At 45.3% G+C, this 11,705-nt stretch overlaps 5 protein-coding genes across 5 annotated transcripts; 2 read left to right on the top strand and 3 right to left on the bottom strand.

The window, feature by feature from the left end:
* Window positions 1-2,772: 2,772 nt before the first annotated feature.
* BDR25DRAFT_345760 (GroES-like protein) lies at window positions 2,773-4,185 on the top strand (the record flags this gene model as incomplete). Its single annotated transcript, XM_033694082.1, has 3 exons — window positions 2,773-3,059; window positions 3,148-3,997; window positions 4,055-4,185. Exons 1-3 carry the CDS (start codon window positions 2,973-2,975, stop codon window positions 4,183-4,185), a joined length of 1,068 nt encoding a protein of 355 aa, XP_033543032.1. The 5' UTR covers window positions 2,773-2,972.
* Window positions 4,186-4,980: 795 nt separating this feature from the next.
* On the bottom strand, window positions 4,981-7,235 carry BDR25DRAFT_294320 (MFS general substrate transporter; the record flags this gene model as incomplete). Its single annotated transcript, XM_033688771.1, has 10 exons — window positions 4,981-5,342; window positions 5,396-5,692; window positions 5,742-6,137; window positions 6,186-6,276; window positions 6,333-6,407; window positions 6,571-6,588; window positions 6,641-6,782; window positions 6,833-6,855; window positions 6,904-7,026; window positions 7,077-7,235. The coding sequence occupies 10 exons, from the start codon at window positions 7,233-7,235 to the stop codon at window positions 4,981-4,983; spliced, it is 1,686 nt and encodes a 561-aa protein (XP_033543031.1).
* Window positions 7,236-8,532: 1,297 nt separating this feature from the next.
* BDR25DRAFT_80120 (ribosomal protein S6) lies at window positions 8,533-9,647 on the bottom strand. Its single transcript, XM_033699073.1, has 3 exons — window positions 9,164-9,647; window positions 9,083-9,114; window positions 8,533-9,030 (listed from the first exon to the last, which is right to left on the bottom strand). Exons 1-3 carry the CDS (start codon window positions 9,281-9,283, stop codon window positions 8,748-8,750), a joined length of 435 nt encoding a protein of 144 aa, XP_033543030.1. The 5' UTR covers window positions 9,284-9,647; the 3' UTR covers window positions 8,533-8,747.
* On the top strand, window positions 9,363-10,020 carry BDR25DRAFT_237828 (glycine cleavage system H protein, mitochondrial precursor; the record flags this gene model as incomplete). The annotated part of the gene is made up of 3 exons (XM_033685613.1): window positions 9,363-9,507; window positions 9,576-9,638; window positions 9,707-10,020. 3 exons carry the CDS (start codon window positions 9,363-9,365, stop codon window positions 10,018-10,020), a joined length of 522 nt encoding a protein of 173 aa, XP_033543029.1.
* Window positions 10,021-10,415: 395 nt separating this feature from the next.
* Window positions 10,416-11,426, bottom strand: BDR25DRAFT_377946 (NAD(P)-binding protein; the record flags this gene model as incomplete). The annotated part of the gene is made up of 1 exon (XM_033697518.1): window positions 10,416-11,426. The coding sequence occupies one exon, from the start codon at window positions 11,424-11,426 to the stop codon at window positions 10,416-10,418; it is 1,011 nt and encodes a 336-aa protein (XP_033543028.1).
* Window positions 11,427-11,705: the final 279 nt, after the last annotated feature.

The following is an 11,705-nucleotide window of genomic DNA, read 5'->3' as shown; positions in this document are numbered from 1 at the left end:
CCACCTTTTAGCATTAATGCCCTAGATAGCTGTTGTCTACTTCTAGTTACCTAGCTAGACTGCTTTTAGCTGTCCTTGTCTCTCTAAACCTGTAACAACTGCTCTAGTAGATATCTAGCCTATTATAAACCCTATCTTATTAAAGTTGTATGTGTTATTATCCTAGATACTATACTTAGCTTTAATATTCTTTATAAAGTTAAACTAGCTTTAAATTACTATAAAATTCTTATAAAAAGCTTTTTTATAGTTATACTTACACTTAAACTTTACTTTAAGCTTTAAGTAACACTTAATAAATATATTAAGCTAGTTTATGCTAACATAGCCTATATTATGCTTAGCATGCAAAGAATTAGCTATATTAGCTACAGCTACTAGCTAGGGGGGAAATCCTTACACATCTAGCTTAAGTATGTGCTAAATAATTACTTGCTCCTTATTATTATCTAGCTTTTATAAGTTAGCTGTATAATTAGCTTAGAAAGGTTGTCTAGCGCGTTAGTTACTTATTATCTTTTAAGGGACCCTATAGATAGCTGCAGTGTGTTAGTTAGAAAGTGTTACATTTTATTTAAAAGCCTAAAGCACAAGCTGCATCTAACATTCCTTTAACGCGTTTAAGTAGTGTTGTTAGGAATGCATTAGTGTAAGAAGAGTAGTGTAGTAGGGTCTTAGCAAAAGTAAGCAACTCAGGTGTGTGAGCGACTTGCCTATGAAGTACGTTACATGTTATTATCTTAGATGCTATACTTAGCTTTAATATTCTTTATAAGGCTAAACCTGCTTTAAATTACCTTAGAACTTTTATAAAAAGCTTTTTTATAGTTATACTTACACTTAAACATTACTTTAAGCTCTAAATAACACTTTATAAATGTACTAGGCTAGTTTATGTAAATATAGCCTAGATTACACTTAGCGTGTAAAGAATTAGCTATATTAGCTATAAATGCTATCTAAGAGGAAATTCCTTATGCATATAGCTTAAGTATAGTCTTAATAATTACCTACTTTTTTTTATTACCTAGCCTTTATAATTTAGCTATAGAATTAGCTTATAAAAGTTATCTAGTGCTATAGTTATTTATTATTTTTTATAAGACTTTATATATAGCTGCAGCATGTTTCTTTAAGAGTTTTATGTTTTATTTAAAAGCTTAGAGCATAAGCTATATCTAACATTCTTTTAGCGTGTTTAAGTAGTGTTGTAGAGAATATATTAGTGTAGAAAGAGTAGTTTAGTAAGGTCTTAGCAAAAGTAAGAAACTTAGGTGTGTAAGCAACTTGCCTGTGAAGTACGTTATAAGTTATTAATAGCTAGTTAAGTAATCTTTAAAGCAAATAGTAGAGAATAGCTAGCTTACTTGTTAAATACGTTATATAGTAAGTGCTTAGTAAGCTTACAAAGTTAGTGTGTAGTAAAGTTAGTCTATATAGATTACACATAGCTGTAGCCTTTATAGTAATAGACTTAAATTTAATACTAAAAGTTTTTTTAACTAAAGGTTAGTTATTAAAAAAGTAAAAAAGAGTAGATAATAAAATAAAAATTAATATAAGTAAAATAGAATGCTAACTAAGTAGGCTAGTAACATAATAAGTAAACATAGTAACTTAGTGTTGTAGCTTGACACTGCTACTCTAAAGTAGCTAGGCCTTATATTAATAGTGCTAAATATATATAATTAAAAGAATTTACTTTAAACTCTAGTATAACTAATGTATAGTAAAGATTAAGCGCTTATGCATATTTATAAATTAAGTGTTAAATTTATTATAAAAGTGTATATTGTCCTAGTTACACTAAGTTTTTATGGGCGAACAACATTCTAAGAGTGCCGGGACAGTCTTGCCGTCAACAGCTCCGCGAATTTAGCACCCATGACGAGTTTCAATCATTACGCGTTCGGCAGTGTCGCGGACTGGATTACCAGTATATTAGTGGTATAGCGCTGGTGGAATCATGAAGGTGGCTCCAGAACCTAGCGGAAATATCTCGAGTGTGAGGGCCAGTTATTTGAATCCATATGGAATGATTGATGCCGGATAGAGGGTGGGGAGAGATGGGCTCCACATGGAAGTTAGTGTGCCGCCGAATGTGGAAGCAGAGGTTACTGTGCCAAGGGTAATATGACGACGCTTAGGAGTGGATAGTATGAGTTTTACGTTGAGGGATATACTCTGCCTCCTTTAAAAAGGCAGTGAAAAGCAATCCTTCATTGCAGTCCTATCTTTGACTGGGTATTATTAATTGCTCGACCAAACACGACACTCTTCTTGCTTAATACTCGCGATGTCGCCTAACCATGAAACTACATTGTGTATGAAGAACATGCCAGCTATTTTGGAGCATGTTAAGCGGGATTTATCTGGTGGGCCCAGAAGGAGCAATCCGACGTTCACGCTGATTGGCTAGGATATTCACGCAGCCAAACCCACATCGAGGTCTCCACGTTTCCCCGCCCCCGCACTACGCCTGACAGAAAGCCATCATTCATCGCTGCCATCCAGTCCTCCATCCAACCCTCCATTTGTCCACGTCTTCCCACCAACAGAAAAGACCGGGCATGCGGATACCAACGCCATGCCAGTCCATCCCACGCGCAGTAGCGCCCCAGATCCGATCCATGTCATGCGGAGACGCAAACATTTTCCAATCCTGCATGGGATGGAACCGACGTTAGCCGGGATGGGGATCCTCATAACAACCCGACCCTACTAAATAGTATGAAAACTTAGCGCTCCTGGAGACCCTAAGGTGTTGAGCTTCGGCTACCTCATTCCTGGAATCCTAGTCTAGACAGTCTCCATTTGTAAGCAGCCATACAAACATAGAAGGAGGGGACAGACATGTCTCTAGAATCTGCGTTTGTCAATTCTGTTATTACTGGTGAACGAGAGAAAAAACTTGGTAAAGGGATCAGTGTACACTCGGACGGGAAAATCGAGATTGAAAGACGAAGGGAAATATGCGCGCAGCGAGATACTACGGAAAGGGGGATATTAGGATCGAGAATGATGTTGAGGAAGAAAGATGTGGGGAGGGAAAAGTCAGAGTAAGTCATACATCACTGTTAAGTATCAATCCTATTCTCCCCTGAAAAATAAAGTGGTCGGAATCAATTTTGAAATCGGGACAATTAGATCGCCCCCTCCTACGTCGGCATCTGCGGAACAGACCTGCACGAATTCACCGGTGGTCCAACCTTCGCACCCCTCAAGCCCCATCCCATAACCAAGGAGACTTTACCCATCACTCTCGGCCACGAGTTCTCTGGCGTTGTCACCGAAGTTGGGCCTGGCGTTAACACACTGCAAGTCGGTCAGCACGTTGTTGTCCAACCTACGCTCTATTGTGGCACTTGCAGCGCTTGTTTGGCTGGGTTCGAGAATGTGTGTTATAAAGGTGGGTTCATAGGTCTCAGTGGTAGTGGAGGGGGCCTCAGCGATTCGGTTGTTGTGCCTGCGGGATCGGTGTTGAAATTACCAGGAAAAATTCCGCTGGACATTGGAGCGTTGGTTGAACCGCTTTCAGTAGCCTGGCATGCTATCTCCGCGGCCCATTTAACGCAAGAATCGACCGTTTTAGTTCTTGGTGGAGGTCCGATTGGATTAGCGGTTGTCCAATGTCTTGTTGCGTTGAAAACCCATAAAATTATTCTGAGCGAGGTCTCAAAATCAAGACAGCGGTTCGCGAGGGAGTTTGGAGCACACCATGTCATTGACCCGAAAACAAACGACTTGGTTGCTGCAAGTAAGGAGCTCTCTGGAAGTGATGGGCCTGACGTTGTGTTCGACTGCGCTGGCGTCCCCGCAAGCCTTGCAACAGCATGCCAAGCGGTGAAAGCGAGGGGTACAGTGGTTAATGTCGCAATATGGGAGAAAGAAGTTCCCTTCCAGCCGAATATGCTAGTCTTTAAGGAAGCAAAGTACACAGCTGTCCTCGGTTACCAGAGGGAAGATTTCCAGGCTGTGATTGATCATTTGGCGAACGGTGAGTGGTGACTATAAAACAGGCCGAGAAGGATTGTCGATTCTAATTAGAATACAGGGAGCCTGAAGCCGGAGAAGATGATTACTAGTAAAATACGTTTGGAAGATCTCGTAGAAGGGGGGATCAAAGCCTTGATAAACGATAAGGAGAGTCATGTTAAGATTCTTGTCGAGGTTGGTGGAAAATAGTGCCTATATACACTCGCAACTAGACACAAGAAAGTCTTTCAAGAGAACTTGTTGTATGCATATATCGCTCGCATATTCTCTGGTCAGCAAAATGAAAAGTGCTATATGAAAGTACCGTCCTCGGGAAAACTCCAGCACAGCCCAGGTAATAAGCTAACTTTAGATAGCTAAATTTTGAAAGGGCAATGGTGTCAGACCAATATAATATTCTAGAGGCGCGTTCAGCGAAAAACTCGGACCTCAGGAGCGCCCCTATAGTTCAAGGCACTATATAGTCAACATCAAGTCAATTCTTCGTCCGGAAATCGGACCTAGCTAGTGAGTTAACTAAACCCAACCCCTACTCTGATCCACACATTGGTCACATCTTCACCACCTAGAAACCGAGGACTTCGTCAAATTCAAGGGAGGCCTTTCTAGTCTTTAGTTAAAATCTGCTATCCGTGGATCTCAAAAAGGCTTATATAGAAACTTTAGGGCACAGCCTCCCAATACAGTTCGAGTTTGAATAATGTTACCAGGTTTGCTTTCGAGTTTAGTTTGTCAGTGTTTACACGGTGGCGGTCCATCTAGTTATGTGTTTACACAACCGCAGTACTGCACTATTGGTATGCTATTCAACCATATATTACCATAAGCACCGTTACGCATGATAGACAAACTTCACCTATCCTTCTCTAATCTTGAAGTGCCATCGTCCAACCCATTCCCACATCCCGTAAGCTAGATCCCATCACACCCTGCCACCACAACCCCATCTTAAAAAAATCGCCCACAAGCAGCCTCGGACATATATTAGTGGAACCGATTTTTATCAGCATTCTCATCATTCTCCAAGAACACTTCAATCTTATTATCCATTTTGTGCGCAATCTCATTGCAAAACAAACACGCGATAATCGCGACAATTCCAAAGCTCAAACTACTCAACGCAGTTGTTCTGAGTCCAACGACGTAGCTCTGCTGAAAGGCTGCACCAGCCGCGGCGGCGATATCGTTTGTTATCCCAGGGACTTGAGTTAGCGCCGAGGCGCCGAGGGGAAGTGCTGTGAGAAGTGCTGGAACAGAGTCTGCAGGAAGTCCGGCGGCCGTTGCTGCAGCGGGTATGAGCTTGGCAGCGTTGGTGGATTGGACGTTGGTTAGGATCGTAGTGTATACTGTTAAATTCTATCAAAGGCCTGGCTCTTCCTATGGGTGCTTGCGTACATACCTGCTATCGCGACAGATCCACCGGCAAACCGCGACACCCCAGCTAAGCCACCAGAGATACCGAGCTCAACTTGCGGAACACCGAACTGAATGAAGGCAATAGAAAGGTATTGAGCCCATCCGAAGCCAGTTTCAGCGAGGAAGACAAACGCAATCATCATTCCCTTTCGGTTAGGGTTTCCGAGGCCTAGCAAAGCACCGAAGACCACCATAATGCTGACTGAGGCAGTCAGAGTCCACTTCCAATGCCCAATCTTACGACCGAAGATAGTTAGAAGAGCGGCACCGAAACAGAGACCTTGGAGAATTAGCTAAAACGCTGATCAACTCAAGAAACCCGTGCATACCTAAATTCTGGGGGAGTGTCATAACAATGCCGTATTTGAAGTCGGTCGTTGTATCCGTAAAGAAAACCGCGATCATCGTTGGATAGATCACATTAATTGCATAGTAAAACATGGTCACGACGAAACCAACGATAAAGGGGGCAGTAAGTTCCCGACCCTTGTCACGAGTGAAGACATGAGTAGGCGTAAGTGGCTGCTTGAGCGGCGCAAAGGTTTCCCAACATCCAAATATCACAAGACATGTAAAGCCGCTGACAAGGGTTCCAATGACTTTCGGGTTGTTAGATGGAAGAGTGGTGGTATAGACGATGCCGACGAGGATGAGGGTTGCGGAGAGAATGAAGAGGATTGAGCCGACATAGTCCAGTTCCTTGAAGGCTTGCTTCGTGGGAAGACCTTAGAAGGAGTGTTAATAGAAACAAGTAACTTGAGCATTTCACATACCTCGCGGGTGTTTGGGAGGGAAGTAGTAGAAATAAAGCCCGAGGAAACTGAAGAACACGCAGATTGCCGGAGCGTAAAACAGCCATCGCCACTATTTAGAAGGTCTGATCAGGACAAATCCAAGGGGTTCTGTTAATGTGACCTCACCGTGTCTGCATGCTCTGCCGTAAATCTTCCGGCTACAGGCCCTACTACAACTGCAAAATATACACCAGCATCTAGCTGAATTAGCACACTTAGTTTGCATCTCATTCATGAGACTCAATACCGGCAAGAACGATTGCGGCAGCACGCCATTTGTTCGGAAGAAGCTCGGGGAGAGCAAAGGCAGCAAGCTATCGATGTTAGATCAAACTTGTCTGGAGAGAAGACCATGGCTTCATACTTGAGCATTTCCAGCCCCCTAAGAAACATTCGTCAGTCCATTGCACCTAGAATCTCCCCACCGTACTCACAAAGCCTATCAGAGACATGGCGGCCATCATCGCAGTATTGTTCTTTGCAGAACCTCCAACAATGAATCCGACGAAAAGTACGACGTTCCCGCCAACAATAAACCACCGACGCCCAAAAAGATCGCTATTTGCTCCACAAACCCTATTAGTTGTTAGCGGGAAGAATTAGACCATGCGTAAAATTTTCCGTACATAAAGGCAATTGTCACCGTCATCTGCTGAAGTCAGCATCCATACCCGTTATATCATTCTTAAGCACGTACAGTATAGAGCGCAATATAGAAGGCGGCAGCGGAAGGGTCACCAAGTTGTGTCGCAGTTACAGATTGGACAGCACTGAGTGCGGGCACAATCCAGAAGCTAATGCCATAAGATAAAGCCAGAATCTGCATGTCAGTGAGTAATTGGTGTACAGTATTGGGTGGCGGGTACTCACGATGACCACACACCATGTCTTGAGAGTAACATTGTATTGGTCATCGCTCTGCGGAAGGTACGATGTCGCTGCCTTTTCTATGTCATTATCCTTGAGGCTTCCGGAGGTCGTCACGGCCACAGCAGACGTTTGATCGACTTCTGGCTTTTCTTTACTCATCGTCGTGGTTGTCATTCGTAGGTGTAGCGAAACTTGGCCTCGGAACACAAAAAAGCTAGATATCTGCAGGAACATGCTTCAAGCAAACGTGTGGGCCCCTCGAAAATTATATCGTAGAGCTGTGATCATCATCTCTTAGCTTCCTAGCACTGTGCATGCCAATCCGTGAGCTAGTATCCTCCCATGTCGCATTTTGCCCTCCGGGTAGCGATATTCATGGCTAAAAGTGTATATGAAGGACTAAACTTAAGCCGAGTTTAGCGCGTAAGACGCTCATTGTGAGAACTGAGGAAATTGTTTTCCGATGGGTGTTGCAAACTCTGGCATAGGGCTACGGGAGCTTGGGCCAGCGACAACCCCATCGAGGTGTGCCAAGAAACGTGATCTAGAAAAAGACCTTGGGAGTTAGGTTGTTGATGATGAGCGGATGGTGCTGTTATAGAATGACGATCACTGAGTCAAAGGGTTGTTGGAGATGATGCCAAACCTTCTTTCAGCTCTTGAGAATGGTCCTCGGAATTCTTCTTGCGCCTCGAGGCCTGGAGGCCTTTCTCGGTTCTACCTTTCCCTACCCCTCTCCCCATGGAGAAACAACATCACGAGTCCTGCACCAATATGGCCCTGCCAATCTGTATGATGTGCATTCTTGACACCGGAAAAGAGAACCGAGAATGCGGTTGGCGGTTCGTGTGTGGGGGAGGGAAGGCAAGTCGCAAGCGAAGAGTCGAGGGGAGGAAGGAAGAGATTGGCCAATGATGCGCAAGGGGCTAAACCACTTCGAGTCACACCTGGAGAAACATGACTTCTAAATCTAAAATATTTACCCAGATGTCCATATAAGGAGATAAATCTTCTGTTTTAAACATAATCTGTTGTACTCTTCGCACCATTATCACATGGCCGGATTTCGATAAGAACTGAGTACGAAGTCTGTTTTTGCGCATGAAGCTTGCCTGCACTTAATGCAAGCACCCAAGAAATTCTGCGAACTTTGCCCAGTCTACATACTGGAACTTTAAAAAAGCAACACAACGAAATTAATTTAGGGGTTGCTCTGCTGGAACTTGTAGCATTCTTGTTGAGCCTCTCAACCACTGTTTGCATCTAGGGGTCTTCCACAACTACACCATCAACGAAACGTGTCAACAGACAAGACTTTTAAGCCGCCCTTTGTAGCAAGAACAAGCCCGAATTACTTCCAACACCCCGTTGCACGTTGTAAACGATCCATCATTTGAAATTACCGAACGATAGAGGTCGGCGCCGAGGGCACCAGCCGGTAAGCGGTAGATAAGAATTATGGTGGAAGAAATCAATTCTAACCGAAAGATAGACTACGGCCGGCCGATGGGCATGAGATATATCCAAGTTTCGTTTGCGACCGCGGTTCGCATTCTTGAAAGGCAAGAATCTCAGCCTCCAAATTACCTTAACTCCAGAGAAAATGCAAACCCTGTTTAATGTACACCCATCATCATACAATATTGTCCACCACTCTCGTTAATCATGTGTTCACCGAAACGCGGCATGGCCCCCAACATCCTTAATCTCCTCCAGCTTAACCCCCATCTTTACAATGCTGTACCGAATCATCCTTGGGTCTAGACTCATTGTCCTCCTTAGTGCATGCTGTGTTCTAGGGCTCGCATCGAAGCGCATGATAAAGTGGTGTCCGGTGTGATGTACGGATTGCAGCTTTCGTGCTGGCTTGGGGAGCAGGAAAGTCCCCCAGTTGGTGATGCCGCGAACGACGCCGTTCTTTTCTAGGACGATTTTACCGGCAGTTTTAACGATTCTAGAGGGGAGAGTTAGGAGCGGGGGAGTTGAGGAGGGCATGGAGGAGCTACTCTTTGACTTCGGAGAGGCGGCCTGGTCGGACCTACAGCTGTTAGTAATTGGGTAAGCTATCTCTTCGAAGGCTGGCTTACCACTCCTATCATCTCGTACAACATGTTGAGTCGCGTCGTCTTCAGTCTTGCGATCGTCGTCGAGAAAAGCTCTCGTAGTAGCTCGGAGAAAATGTCTTGCATACCATTTTCTCTTGGCATTTCTCTTGGCACCCTAGCTCTTCCGTCATATCTCTGGCTTGCTCTCCAACTTTTCCTCGCATTCCTCCACGCATCCAAAATGGCCGCTCGCCTCTCTGTTGCACGCACAGCTCGTCAATTGACCTCCTCCGCTGTCCGCAGACCACCTTCTTTCGTCCCGGCGACATGTCAACGATGGCAACAAGCTCCACTTGAGCGCCGGTTATTCTCGGTATCGGCAGCAGGTCAGAAATTCATGATAACACCAATTGGAAAATTTCTGTGGAAAAAATGTGTGCTGACTGGAATGTAGTAAAAGAGAAGAAGTATACCGAAGATCACGAGTGGATTGAGCTCTCCTCTGACGGGAAAACCTGTACTACACCTTCCTCTCAACGTCTGGCATTCCCGACGGAGGACTGACGGGATTTTCTCTCCATCTAGGTACTCTCGGAATTTCTGATTACGCTGCTAAAGCCCTCGGTGATGTCGTGTACATAGAGCTCCCCCAAATCGACATGGATATCAGCGCCGGCGACACAATCGGCGCTGTCGAGTCTGTAAAATCAGCCTCTGATATCTTGACCCCGATTGGCGGAAAAGTTACTGAGGTGAATAGCCAGCTAGAGGCGAAACCTGGAAGCATAAATGCGGATCCTGAGGGCGAGGGATGGATTGCGAAGTTGGAGGTTGCAGGGGAGCCGGAAGGGAAGCTGATGAGCAAGGACGAGTATACCGCTTTTACAGAAGACGCGTAAATTGAATAACGGGACATAACGTACGACAAGGGAATATAAACAGATGGGATGGATATCAACTCGGCACGGTTATGGTGGCTCTTTCAACAATGAAGCGATTCGAATGGTACAGGATTCCTTATGTGTGTCCTCAATTCACGATCTAGCTGTCCCGATCCAGCATTAGGTCGATTTTAGCAGCATCCGGCTTTTCCTTGCTATACATGAGAAAATGTCCTCCTTTTATAGGTTCTATTCCTCTCTTGAAGGCCAGAACCGCCAATTTCGGACAGACAAAGCTGAACGGAGGCCGACTCAAGAATATACGAAAGCTAACAAACTCTGTTCAAAATTTACAGATTACTTCAACAATTTTGACATAGCCCAGCACTTCTCTCATCTCAGACTCTACCACCCTACTCCTCATCTGCAATCTTCATGACCACCTTCCCCCGCGCGTGTCCTGTTGCTGTTCTTGCGAATGCCTTCTCATAGTCCTCAATGGTCCACACACTATCCACCGAAGTCTTCACCAGCCCCTTCTCAATAAACATCCCAATCGCCTTCAACTCCTCCCCTCTCGATTCCATAATAAACCACTCCGTCTTGACGCCTGCAGGCTTCCCTCCCTCTGGCTCTTTAAACCCAGCCACAACACTCACATAAACGCCACCACTCTTCACTGCATTCCATCCATCAAGCATACTCTTCCCCCCAACACAATCAAACACTACATCGAACTTCCTCTCCTCTTGCCCGCCTACCCAGTCCTTCATACTTGTCTTCGTATAATCCACAACCTCCACTCCTCTCTCCTCCAAAAAAGTCCTGTTCTTCACACTCGCCGTCCCCACCACAAACGCGCCAGCAATCTTCGCAAATTGCACCGCAAAACTCCCAACCGCGCCCGCGGCCCCGAGCACTAAAACCCTCTTCCCAACCGCCTGCCCCCCCACAACCCCCTCATCATCAGACACATACGGCACAGCGCTCAAACCCCCCTTTTCAAACACCGCCTGCCACGCTGTAAGCGCGCTCATAGGCACAGTCGCCGCATCCACCATCCCCAAGGTCTCGGGGATCCTCGCAGCCTCAGATGGCAAGATCGTCGCATATTGCCGTGCTGTGCCCTCTCTATCCGCCACCACTCTCCCATATACTTTATCCCCCTTCTTAAACTTGCTGCCTTCAACCTCTGTCATAATTGTCCCGGAGACGTCGTAGCAAGGGACATGTTCAATAGGCCAGTTTACGAAAGGCGCCCAGGTTAGTTCGCCGTTTGTTATGGCGGTGGAATGGACGCGGATGAGATGTTCACCCGCTTCCTCCGCTCTGGGAATGGGAGATGAGGTTGTGAGGGAGAGGGCGGAGGTTTGCACGTTGAAGATTAGGGATTTTTGGGTGTCGGGGAGGGGTGGGGTTGTCATTGTGTATAAACAGTTGTGGGGATAAAGAGGCTGGCGGTAGGGTGGGGTGGAATTGGCTGTCTATGTGTATTGCAGTAGTCGTTTGTTTCTTGTTTTGCTTAACAAAGTCTAAAAATCTCGTCGGCAGAGAGTACAAGTCACGTAGTGAGAATGTAAATGCAAGAAAAGAAATTCCCTATCCTGAAGATGCCCACTCATCTTTATATACCGTACAATCTTCTCCCCATCGCTCTACCAAGACTTCACATATTTTGAATAACCCATATCAACTTGTCTTTG

This window comes from Lindgomyces ingoldianus (genome assembly GCF_010093535.1).
Source record: "Lindgomyces ingoldianus strain ATCC 200398 unplaced genomic scaffold BDR25scaffold_35, whole genome shotgun sequence".
NCBI classification, from domain to species: Eukaryota; Fungi; Ascomycota; class Dothideomycetes; order Pleosporales; family Lindgomycetaceae; genus Lindgomyces; species Lindgomyces ingoldianus.
This window is presented reverse-complemented; position numbering and strand designations above follow the sequence as displayed.